Source organism: Leptonychotes weddellii, chromosome 8, assembly GCF_054177405.1.
Source record: "Leptonychotes weddellii isolate Sample4059 chromosome 8, ASM5417740v2, whole genome shotgun sequence".
Classification (NCBI taxonomy): Eukaryota; Metazoa; Chordata; class Mammalia; order Carnivora; family Phocidae; genus Leptonychotes; species Leptonychotes weddellii.
Window position 1 is genome coordinate 47,824,782 of NC_138376.1, and position 13,556 is coordinate 47,838,337.

At 32.9% G+C, this 13,556-nt stretch overlaps 1 protein-coding gene across 1 annotated transcript in view; it reads right to left on the reverse strand.

The window, feature by feature from the left end:
* LOC102746527 (protein eyes shut homolog) overlaps positions 1-13,556 on the reverse strand; it is a 119,205-nt gene that overhangs the window by 11,207 nt on the left and 94,442 nt on the right. The window contains 2 exon segments of the mRNA XM_031033397.2: positions 2,288-2,430; positions 12,277-12,442. Coding sequence (XP_030889257.2) covers positions 2,288-2,430; positions 12,277-12,442 — 309 coding nt within the window.

A 13,556-nucleotide genomic window follows, 5' to 3' on the forward strand; every position in this document is an offset into this window, starting at 1 on the left:
AAAAAAAAAAAAAAGAAGAGAGTAGGAAGTGAAAAATGAAGGGGGGGAGTGGGAGATGAACCATGAGAGACTATGGACTCTGAGAAACAAACTGAGGGTTTTAGAGGGGAGGGGGGCGAGGGGATGGGTTGGCCCAGTGATGGGTATTAAGGAGGGCACATATTGCATGGAGCACTGCATGTTATACACAAACAATGAATCATGGAACACTACATCTAAAACTAATGATGTAATGTATGGGGATTAACATAACAATAAAAAAATTAAAAAAAACTAATGATGTCATGTATGGTGACTAACATAACATAATAAAATAAAATTAAAAAAATAAAATAAAGAACTATTCTATCATTGTTTCCTTAGATTGTTTATTACAAAAATATCAAATTGAAATATTTGACATTTTAATAATGGATATCATTTAAAAGGTTTTTAATCTTGTGAATTCTTATTGATTCTACTACATTTATGTATTGGAATGTTTTACTGATGATACTATAAATCAAAAGGACTTAACATGATGGTGTAAATTATAATTTCCAAATCTTTGGTTAACATCAAGACTTTATACTGACATAAATTGAATTAACAAATTATTATTGGATACCTGCACAACTTTTGAGTAAGAAATATATACAAATATTATTCTCTAAATATAATTTTAAATTATCCCTTTTCCTTACAGAATGAAAACTAGGACATGCAAATATTAAGTGATGTATATTTATGTTTATATGTCTATATTTATGTTTATTTTGCCTAAGATAAAAGTTGTCAAAGTGATATAAAATGTGTGATAATGAAAAAATAAAATAACTAACAGTTATTGGATTGCTATCTTTGTGTTTTTTCTTGAGTCTAAAAAAACAAATATTAGTTACTTTATTTAAAGTTGGTAATTATTTTAAAAGAATACAGAGAAATTGAAAGATGTATACAAGATAACTATGATTTGCTTGCTTGTTTCCTAAGAGAAGGTATGCATTTACTTAATTAGTAAATTTAACATAATATGTAATGCTCTTTTATATGCTGATAAAATTAAATATATCTTAAAGATAAAAACTTTAATCATCTATGTGCATAGTCATGCATCTTTGAATGGCTAAATACATACATGTAAAACTATATTAAGCTTAATCCCAATGTTTGTGAATTTTAAAAAATATGTATCTAGTTGAGGGCTTAAGTGAAATTAAAAGTTCTGAGAAATTTGAAGTCTATTTGACTGTTTTTGTAATGCTCTCCAGCTGGTTCTTTTTTTTTTTTTTTCCAAAAATTTTATTTATTTATTTGTCAGAGAGAGAGAGAGAGAGAGAAAGAGGGCACAAGCAGGGGGAGTTGTAGGCAGAGCAGGCAGACAGCAAAGGGAGAAGCACACTCCCCGCTGAGCAAGGAGCCTGATGCGGGACTTGATCCCAGGACCCTGGGGTCATGACCTGAGCCAAAAGTAGATGCTTAACTGACTGAGCCACCCAAACATCCCTCCAGCTGGTTCTTTTTGAAGTAAATAGTGACTTGTATTATTTTTTATAATGTTAGCTCAGTGTTAATGGATTTATTCATAATGAAAAGGTTTTACTGAAAATTTTATATGAAATATATACCAAACATAAAGTTAGAATATGGTTTTTGTTTCTATAAAATAGCTAAATTAAGGTTTGTCCAGACAAGAGAGTTTACAAATATTCTGTTAATTCTCTAAACTTTTTGGAAAATTCCTCAATCTCTTTGATAAGAAGTTCCTTATTTGTTTAAAATTAAGATTCTAACATTTTTCTTATTGTTATTTGTTTGATAATATTACCTAATTTGTATAAGATAGACATGAGATGGGGAAAATGAGGGCCACTCCTTGTATTCTTGCCTTAGGCCCCATAATTGTAATGTGGTAAAATTGTCCAGAGATTAGATATCTCCTAGAAATGTACGTATATTCCAAAAGGCAATGGGAATGCTTTATGATCTTTAAACAAAAGGGTGACATAATCACAACTGTGTTCAAGAGGCTTTACTTGGTCAACAAACTGTAACATGAATAGAACACAAAAAGACTAGAGATAAAATGAAATAATTTTTTATTACCTGTCTTTTTATAAATATAAAGCATAAAAAAATGAAAGATTTCCAAGTAGATTGTTGAGAATTTGTTTCTGAGGTTATATATCAGCTACACACACATATTGAAACTGAATGTGCAACTTTAACAATTTTAGCTTTTTTTTTCAAATCAGAAAATTATGAGTTAAAGAGACAAATCAGGAACTACTACATAAATGTACATTACCTCTATTGTTCCTTCACATAGGAACCAACGTACATAATCAAGGTCTTCAGATGTGTTCACATAGACTGCCTCTTCAGTATAGTTTGCAGAGAGAAAGAAGTAGGCATCAATAATAGCCACTTCACAATTTCCATCTTCAGATCCTTTCAAAAAGACTGAAAATTAAATAATCTTTCACAAACTTAAATTTACATGAAATTATCAAAGACAGTCGTCAAATTACTTGGTAATATCAATTTGACAATGTCTATCACAAAATAAGCTTCTATATGTATAGAATACCAAATCTGATAAAGACAAAATAGAATAAGGCCCAACTTTTGCATTTTATAAATGAACTGAGAAATAGAGCATCAAAACAAGACACATATTCCAGGCCAGTGTATTTTTTTAAATAATTAAATGTCAAATAAATTTCCAATTAATGATTATAAAGATGATTTAATAGATAAAAATATAATAAATTTTGTATTAAAAGCACTTTTATTCTTTATATACTATAGCTGCAAAAGCAATTATTTCAAAAGTTATTTGGAAAACATCCTTAAAACCTTTATAATAGAAAAATCATTAGCACCCCATCCTAGCCCTCTGATAAAAAAGAAGGGAGTGTATTTATATGGGGGTGGGAAGGTGTCAGTATAGATATAGATATGCATACATGTACATATATAATTTAGCTATTTTGCACTCTGTTAGACATAATATCTGTAATACAATAAAAAATGACATTGCAAGAAAGCAAAAGAATGTGACCTATATTCAAGAGGAAAGAGTAAAGGGGTGCCTGGGTGGCTCAGTTGGTTAAGCGACTGCCTTCGGCTCAGGTCATGATCCTGGAGTCCCGGGATCGAGTCCCGCATCAGGCTTCCTACTCAATGGGGAGTCTGCTTCTCCCTCTGACCCTCCTCCCTCTCATGCTCTCTGTAACTCATTCTCTCTGTCTCAAATAAATAAATAAAATCTTTAGAAAATAAAAAAAGAAAGAGTAAAAACATGACCCAGACTTAGAACTATATAAAGATTGTAAAATATCTATGATAAATATGTTGAAGTATCTATAGAAAACGGTTAATATAATTGGTAAACAGGGAATTAGGGAATGAGAGTTTTGGAAATGAAATGTAAACAAAGAAAGAAAGATATCTCAGAATTGTGGAGAGAAAGGAACTAATGCTGCACCTAGAACCTGTGATTTTTATTAATGGTGTAATTCTCAGGTAGTGAAACAACATAGGAGACTGGATACAGTTTCTTTTAAACATAACTAAACCTCCTAGTAAAGTGACCAATAAAATTTGTTAGGTAGATAATATTCATCCACAGAATCCTAGCAAATAGTCCTGTTTTAGAATTGCTTATGGTTAACAAACCTAAAATCTAGTGTTTGTGAGGCACGACTTCCCGGAAAATATTATTTTCTTACAATAACACAACTTACAACCTAATTGTAAAGTAGAGATGGTTCACAAGCTGAAATCTTCCTGCTGTGTGCAAATCTATTTAGATATCTTATATGTAACTCTAGAAAAAAAAAGGAAGAAGCTAGGAAGCCTTGAGGAATGTTCCAGACCTTTCAACCTTACCAGTGTAATTTAACTGCTAGTAATTTTAAGATTATAAAAATTATTACTAGTTTAATAATAAAATAATCAGTGGGTGAGATTATCAGCAGATCAGCCACAAGAGAAGAAAATATCAGTAAATTTAATGATGCCAATAAGAATCATATCTTCAATGTGCTGAGATAAAATAACTCAAACATGGCTAACCTAGCCTATATTATCAATTGATAAATGCTCCTATCTATTTTCTGAAGGAGTTTAAATAGAATTCGATGAACTCTTTATTGAATATTTGGGAGAACTTTGATAAAGACAATATATTTCCAGTGGTTTTCTTTGTGGAAATATATTTTAAAACTATTTAATTATTTTAGAGCTTATAGGACTATTCTGATTTTATCTATATTATTGAATCAGTTTGTCAACTAGTATTTTTCTATGAATTTGTCCATTTCATCTAAGTTGTCCAATTTATAGGCACCGAGTTCTCTATAATGTTGTATCTGATTAAATATTTGGACCTAACTGAGATATCATCCCTTCTTCCTCCCAAAGCCTCAAAAAGGAGGTAATGATAAAATAAAACAAAAGTGTTAACTCACAAAGAGAATGAGAAGGAGGCAACAGTGAGCAAATATTTTCTGAGCAAATATTTTCAATAAATTTCAAGAAGCTGAAAAGATGGTGGAAATGTAGTGACAAAATTATCAGAATGGCAATAATCAAAAGACAAAAGTGTAATTAGAGGACATACTTATAAAAAAACAAATTCATGTACTTGGCAGATATCTTAAGATACTCAGGACTTAAACGTGTCTGAGAATGTAGTACTGGGTTCTGGCAACAGGGAAAGTAGTTGACATAGCTTTTCTTTCAAATCACAAATCCAGGTAATTATTCTGACCCACCACTCATCTCCCTGCTGGCCCACAAACAGATAATTTTCAAGGTGTATTCTCAGGAGAAAGAGGATCTTAGAGTCTCCTGCCTCAAGGATACCAAGCTCATTGGAATTCTGCCATTGAATGGCCAGCTGTCAACTTGCAATCCTCCAATAGAGCTGCCATTTATCAAAACCCATGTTCACATGGTAAGCTTCCAATAAGTATTGTTAGGTCATCACCATTAAATATGATTATCCAACATTTGGCAGAAAGATTCCAAATAAGAAAAAATAAACCATCATTAAAAATACTTACAGAAACAGAGACACTGAATGGAAGAAAAAAATTTAAAACTAATCAAAACTGTAATAATCTTAGAGTTACAAGAAAATTTGTTTTATCTATATAAAAGAACAGAATGTCATGGAAATGTACAATTTAGACAAGAGTAAAAATATCTAGAAAAGTAAAAAAAATAAAAAATTCAACACTAGCTTTCATATATTTAATTGGGGGAATAGAGTAGAAAATAGGGCAAAATAAAAATAAACGGAAAACATAAGAATTATGAGAAAATGAGATCAATTTAGGAGAGGCAATATCAAATTTTTGGACTTAGAGGCACAGAAATAGGAACAGAAAAGACGGATTATTAGTGAAATAATACAGAGATTACCCCAAAATTGAAAGGCACATGCTTCCATATAAAAGGGTTTATCAAGTGTTTACACATGAACAAGAATACAGTCATGGGAATGTAAATTGGTGCAGCCACTATGGAAATCAGTATGGAGGTTCCTCAAAAAATTAAAAATAGAACTCTTATATGGTCCCACAACTCCACTTCTTAGTATTTATCTCATGTTAACAAAAATACTAATTCAAAAAGATATATGCATCCCCATGTTCACTGCAGAATTATTTACAATAGCTAAGGCATGAACAATCTAATTGTCCATTGGTGGGTGAATAGCACATGCACATGTGCACACACACACACACACACAGAAATATCATTTGGTCCTAAAAAAAGAAGAAAATCTTGCCGTTTGCAACAACATAGATGGAACTTAAGGGCATTATGCTAAGTGAAATAAGTCAGACAGAGAAAGATAAATACAGTGTATTTCACTTATATGTAGAATGTAAAAGGGAAGAAAAAACAGAAACGCATAGATACAGAGAACAGATTTGTGGTTGCCAGAAGTGGGAGTGGCGGATAGGAGAAACACATGACGGTGATCAAAAAGTACAAACTTCCAGTTATAAAATAAATAAGTCCTGGGATGGGATCAATGTACAGCATGGTGACTATAGCTAACAATACTGTATTGTATATTTGAAAGTTGCTAAGAGAGTAAATCTTGAAAGTTCTTATCACAAGAAAAGAAATGTAACCATGTGTGGTATGGATATTAACTAGAATTATTATGGTGACTGTTTTGCAATACATACAAATATAGAATCCTTATGTTATACATTTGAAACTAACATAATGTTATACGGCAATTATTAACTCAATTTTAAAAATTTATGATCTAAAACATAAATCCCAACATAGTGGAATTTTAGAACACTGGAGCAAAGAACATAGAAAAAGCCTTCCAGGGAGATAACCACAAGTTGAGTATAAAAAATCAAAAGGTGGTTTGTTACATACACAATTCCACATTACTGCATGCCTTCCTTTCTTTTTGCTGTATTATATATCTCATGGATTGCCATATCAGTACAAGGAGTATTGCATAATCATTTTTACATTTGTGTTCATTCTTTTGCTCAAATAACCAATGATGCCAATTATAATCTTGTACATATATTACTTAGCATGTGGATGGAAGCATGTGTGATGGGAAAGCTAAGTCAAACAGTATACACATTTATAATATTGATGGATATTGTGAAATGGCTTGCTCAGATTTTATAATGATTTTACATTTCATGAGCAATGTATAAAATCTCTCAAATTTTTGCCATATTTATGAGAGAAAGATTATATATTTATGTTTTTAAAATCTGCTTTGTTCTCATTATGAGTAAAGCTGAACACTTTCTCGTATATTTAGGAATACTTTTTATGCCTTCTGAACAGTTTTTGTTTGTTTGTTTTGCTGTTTGACTGCTTCCATGATGTCGTCCACAGACACTTTTTCTTGTCATGTAGTCGAATGACTAGTCTTTTCTTTCTGGCAACTAAATTTTGGTTGGTAGCTGAAAAAGGTCTTCCCCATCCAAATTTATAAAGTAATTCTCCAAAATTTTTCTGATATATTTATCATTTAAATTTTTATTTTAAAAACTTATTGATATGAATTTAACTCAGAGTATTCTGTTAAGATACAAATCAGACTTTTTTTTTTTTCCCAGATGACGATCCAGTTGTTCAAGCTCAATTACTGAGCAATTCCTATTTACCCTAATGACTGAGATGGAAATTCTATTAGATGTTAAATTTTCTGTATGACTTGATTTTATTTTTGGACGTTGTATTTGCACAGTTTTGACTATCAGTGCAACAGTACCATGCTCTTCATTCTTGAAGCTATATAATATGCTTTATTATTTGGCAGAACTAAATCTCTGCCCCACAACCCACATAATGCACTTTTACAGAGTCTAGCTGGCTTTATTTATTTAGTTTTCCAAGTGGACTTTAATAAATAAAACAAATATAAAAGCATTGGTGTTATTATACTGAAATCTTCGTAAATATATAAAAGAATATGGAGATCTGAAATCTTTAATACATTAGGTCTCCTTTCCAATAGCATGGTATATCTGTAGAATTATTTTTTTCCAGATTTGTGTGTTTGTAACTATACTATAGCAATATTTAAAGTTTTCTCAATGTAGAACTCATGCAACATTTTTGTTAATTTTAGTCCTGGGTATTTTAATATTTTCACTGCTGGTTTTTTTTCCATTAAATCCTTTAATTGGCTCTTCTCTGTATATGAAAGCCACTTATTTTTATTTATTTATTTATTTATTTTTTAAAGATTTTATTTATTTATTTGAGAGAGAGAGAATGAGAGACAGAGAGCACGAGAGGGAAGAGGACAGAGGGAGAAGCAGACCCCCTGCTGAGCAGGGAGCCCGATGTGGGACTCGATCCTGGGACTCCAGGATCATGACCTGAGCCGAAGGCAGTCGCCCAACCAACTGAGCCACCCAGGCGCCCCGAAAGCCACTTATTTTTATTTAATAATTAACAAAATCCTGTTACTGTAAACATTTTTTATAGGTAATGTAAGTGAAACGTACTAAAATACATTTGGTTTTTAAAACTCAGATTTGTTTTTTAAATCTTGAAGTAAGGCCTGAAAATCTTTTTTTTTTCTTTTAAGATTTTATTTATTTATTTGAGAGAGAGAGCACAAAGGGAGAGCGAGAGGGAGAAGTAGACTTCCCACTAAGTAAAGAGCCCAATGTGGGGCTCGATTCTAGGACCCTGAGATCATGACCTGAGCCAAAGGCAGATGAGCCACCCCACCACGCCAAGGCCTGAAAATCTTAAATGGATATAGAAATAACAGCAGGTATTTAACAAAAGACTTGAAAGAGGAGCAGTATAATAAGAAAAAGTACTCTTGATCAAGATTGCTTTGGAGATACAGGAATTTCCAGTCTCCAATTAATCATTATAAAATTATAAAAGTCATTTAAATGAATAGATTATAATTAATATCTTACAATATCTTTTACCACAAATAAGATCTACTACTTCATAAAGAAAAAAAGAGAATTTAAAGTACATATTGGTTTGCAATATCAATTCAGAAGCACAGAACTCTTTCATTTAGAAAAAAAAAACTTCACTAACACATATTAAATGTTGTAAATGTGTGTTTCAAATTCAGTTAACGAAGTTGTAATGATCACAAGCTTTAAAAAAAAGAAAGGAATTCAGAGAACTTATGTCTTTATTTTTGCTATGATTTCATCTTTTCTTAACTATGATTCATATTATCTTATTTCACTTCACAACTCATTATCCACTCTGTCAGTATCTCCTTTTCTCAAACCTAATAATACATATAATGAACATAGATGATGACATTGAAAAGAAACGGTGCATGTCAGCTCTTTCTCAAGTTGTGCACTGTAGACCAATTGTCCTTGAAGGGGCTTCTTCTAATTAATTATCATCCCTTCTTTGTAGAGCAATCATATTGGCAAGAATTGATTGGGCGTGTAAGACACTTCATTTAGTTGGTAGAAAAATCTCTTAATTAAAAATAATTTTACTACTGGCAAAATTAATGCACCCCATGCAAATTTACCAGCTTGATTTTAATGTTCCTCTTCAATTATATTTTAAGAGAAAAAAAGGAAATGAGATCTTAACAGCATCAACCGGAAAAAAAAAATAAGAATTACATAAAAGACGTAATTCTATTTACATACTTTCAAAATTTAACCTAACTTCTTCTTTTGTTTTGAAAACTTTCCTGGGAGAATTGTTTTATTGAATCTTTCTACTGGCAGTAAAAAGGAATTTGGGTAGCCCTACTTAACTATTTATTGACTATTTAGCTTCATCACACTGCCTTCTTTAGCTTGGACAGCCCAAGTCATTTAGATTCTCAGAGGTGGAGGTCACATAATTCTTATTTTTGTAATCATCACCTTATGTTCATTAAGTTCTGAACTTAGTTACATGAAAGGATAATGTCTAAATACACATACATTACCTTGATGTTAACTGCTCAAAGCTGATTTATGCATGAACAGTTTTGACTTCATATTATCCCATGTCCTAAAAAATCTATTTGTTTTACTTTAAAATAAACTTACTTTATCATTCATAAAACTATGTTTACTCGGGCACCTGGGTGGCTCAGTCGTTAAGCGTCTGCCTTCGGCTCAGGTCATGATCCCAGGGTCCTGGGATCGAGTCCCACATCGGGCTCCCTGCTCTGCGGGAAGCCTGCTTCTCCCTCTCCCACTCCCCCTGCTTGTGTTCCTGCTCTCGCTATGTCTCTCTCTGTCAAATAAATAAATAAAATCTTTAAAAAAAAAAAAACTATGTTTACTCAGAGATGATTTATTAACAAGCTGTTTGATTTCCTATTACGCCTCCTATTTTTCCTAAAAATATATTTGCTATTTTATTTTTGTGAATATGTTCCCTGTAGCTATTTTTGGTTCTCAGAGAATTTAATGTTTATAATTTAGTGAACGTATATATGCATTATTTCTACTTTGAGACAAAGGAAAATCGAGTATAACAATGATGCAGGCCCTGAAGTCCATGAACTGATTGGGCTGGGAACAGTAAATTATGTTTCTCATACCATGGATGTAAAGCATTTGGGCAGCCTTTCAAGGTCTCTATGTCCACCTTACTACTGTACCACTTTCATTGTTCTCTAATGCAAGTCCAGCAGTAGTAGGTTTTAAAAGTTCCTCAGGTGATTAGAATATGTGGCTAAGGTTTAAAACCACTAAATTAACACAATCCCTAAATAGTCCTGAGACCAGATATATCAGGTAACTTCTCTAACCTCAGTTGTTGTTCTTGTTTGCTTGTTTTGTGTCATTTTTAAAACAGTAAGTATTCATAATACAATCTCCTGAGTTCCTTTTAGCACTAACATAAAATAGTCAACAGGTCATTGCTCTCTTCTACCACTTTTGGTGTTGAGTGTGATTTGTTTAATGAACTGATAACTATTTCTGTCATTAGGGGTTGTTAACTCTTCAGAATATCATTTTAGAGCATAATGAAATAAATTATCATGTCTACTGTCTAAAAAGCTAATTGTTAGTTTACTTCAACACCGTTTTAATATAATAGTAGTGCTGTAAGTGCAGCTGTTGTCAGTTGAATAAAATAAGCCATTAGTTGAGAACAGACATATCAAATATACTCATTTGCTGATTGTTGATAAACTATAATGCCAAAATATCATTGACAGAAGAAATAGTCTTTAAAAGATTTACCTGAAGTACCATACAGTGTTAAGAATGTCGATCAATTTGCATGAGCTAAGTCAAATAGTATACAAAGTGTAATCATAGAACAGAAAATTATGTTCATCAAAATAAATTTTGAAATAAGAACTGCCATTGTATAAAATAATTAAAACATATTTAATAAAATGTGTTGGAATTATTTCAAGTGTTAAAGCCAGAAACCTAGAATTCCCATTGACACCTCTGTCACTTGCTGTCTGTATTCACTTCATAAACAAGAAATTCCATGTACTTCAAGCTTCCATCCCCTTACAAGATGACTAATATTCAACTAATTCTATCAGTTTTCCATTCTCCACTTGATCGCTTTTTAAATGTGTCAAACTCAACAGTGATTTCCTATTCCTTTTAGAATAAAAATATAAATATTTAACCCAGCATTTTAGTTCTGGCATGGCCCTCTCCCCAAATCTTATTTCTATTCTTGCTCTCAGAGATCCAGCCAGGTCTTCAAAGGATTCATCTCTTCTAATTCAGTGGAAGTTTTTTTAACCCACTTTATTGGAGGTATGATTGACATATAAAAAGTTGTAGATATTTAATGTATACAACTTGATGTGTTTGGAGTTACATATACATATGTGAACCATAATCAAAATCAATGTCATAAATTTATCTATCACCTCTAGAACTTTCTTCCCACCCACTTTGTTTTTTTGTTATTTTGGTTTTTTTCTTTTGTGATAAGAACATTTAATATAATACCTACCTTCTTAGCAAAATTTTAAATATACAATATGGTACCATTAATCATAGGCCCTATGTTGTACAGTAGATTTCAAAACTGCTTTATCTTGCATAACTGAAACTTTGTATCCTTTGAAACATAGTGTTTTTAAAAATATAATTCCCTCAAACTAAAATGCACTCTTCTCCAACTTCTCTACCCTGGCTTTATTCTTTGTACCTTTGTTCAAGGGTCATTTTATAAAGGAAACCTTACCTGACCTCCCAACTTACACTTCCAATTGTCCATATTTTTTTCATTTTTTTCCTTTCATTATAAGCTTTCATGAGAGCCTATTTCTTTCTGTAGGAACATTTTATTTCAATTTACAATTATACACTTATCATTGTATGTGCCCAATAATTCCTCTCCAAAAAACAGATCTATAAGAGTAGGGAATAGCTCTAGCTTTCTTCATTATTATATATCTTGCACCAAGCAGAATTCCTGGGAGGTAGTGGGTGTTAAGCATACGTCTATTAAAGGAACAAATCAGAGAACACAGTATTAAATACATTTTTTACTTTATTTTGTGTTTTGAGATATAAAATATTTAGTATAATTGGAAAACATACTTACCTAATAGATTTTGAAGTAATTCAGGCATATTTTAAAGATTTTATTTATTTATTTGAGACAGAGAGAATGAGAGAGAGAGAGCACATGAGAGGGGGGAGGGTCAGAGGGAGAAGCAGGCTCCCTGCTGAGCAGGGAGCCCGATGCGGGACTAGATCCCGGGACTCCAGGATCATGACCTGAGCCGAAAGCAGTCGCTTAACCAACTGAGCCACCCAGGCGCCCTCAGGCATATTTTAAAGAAATTAATTGGATTACCTTTAAATCCCAGTTGCCACACATATTTAAATTGAGGAGGAGGTTGGACTTTAGCTTGGCAAATATCATGGCTGATGGTTCCACAGTAGCAGGGGTACAGATGAATTAAGCAAACATTCTTCACAATCCAACACGAGTATCTTGTGCACTCTAAAGTACATACATACTAGAAAAGGAAGCAATGCAAAATGATATATATCTTATTGAAATATGTTTATAAGTATTTTGCTTATAAATATATATAAATATACAGCTGCTTTCTAAAAGTACCAATGAAAGTTTATAAGACATACCCTTTATGCTACTTTTGTTTATTTCTTTTATTCTTTTAACTTCTCTTTCTGTACTATCTTTCATCATGTTCATGTTCAAAATGCTTATGTGATATTCTTTTGGCTAGATTGACTCATTCATCAATCTACAACAGTCCCTTATGCTCTGTTTTCTGGGATATATATATATATATATATGACAAGGTGTGTTCCCTAGTGTGTATTAGCCTGGGTTTTTGTCCTGTTAAGCACACAGCCTGAGGGTGGGACAGACACCATGACCATCCAGGGATCCCACTGTAGCCAGAAGAAGTCCCTGACCAGTAGGGCACCATGAGGTACTCTGACCAAATGCCAGGGGTCAGATAGATTTAAAACTGTGTCAACGACTCTGACACCAGAGCTTTGTACATGACCCAGCATGTGCCCCAGCCTAGGGTTGCCCCTCCAATGAGTTCATGACAGAGCCAGGAGTCCCAGAGCACCGGCCAGTCAGTGCCTTCAGAGAAGCCCAGGGCTGCTCCCCTAACTGAAGGCACATCACAATGCCAAGAGATGCTCCACTTAGCACTCATACCTTCTACAGAAGGAAACCAATCAGCAGAAATAGCAAAATGATTACTCAGTTTCTGAGATCTTCCACCCCACTCAGCTTCCACCCAGACCTAAGTTAATTGGGCTTTTCCTCTAAAGAAGTCACAATTTCGGGGTGCCTGGGTGGCTCAGTCGGTTAAGCATCTGCCTTTGGCTCAGGTCATGATCCCAGGGTCCTGGGATCGAGCCCCGCATCGGGCTCCCTGTTCAGTGGGAAGCCTGCTTCTCCCTCTCCCACTCCCCCTGCTTGTGTTCCCTCTCTCACTGTGTCTCTCTCTGTCAAATAAATAAAATCTTTTAAAAAAGAAAGAAAGAAAGAAAGAAAGAAAGAAAGAAAGAAAGAAAGAAAGAAAGAAAGTCACAATTTCTGTGGTATATGAACATGTATATTACAAATTAAAAGTAACTATGGTA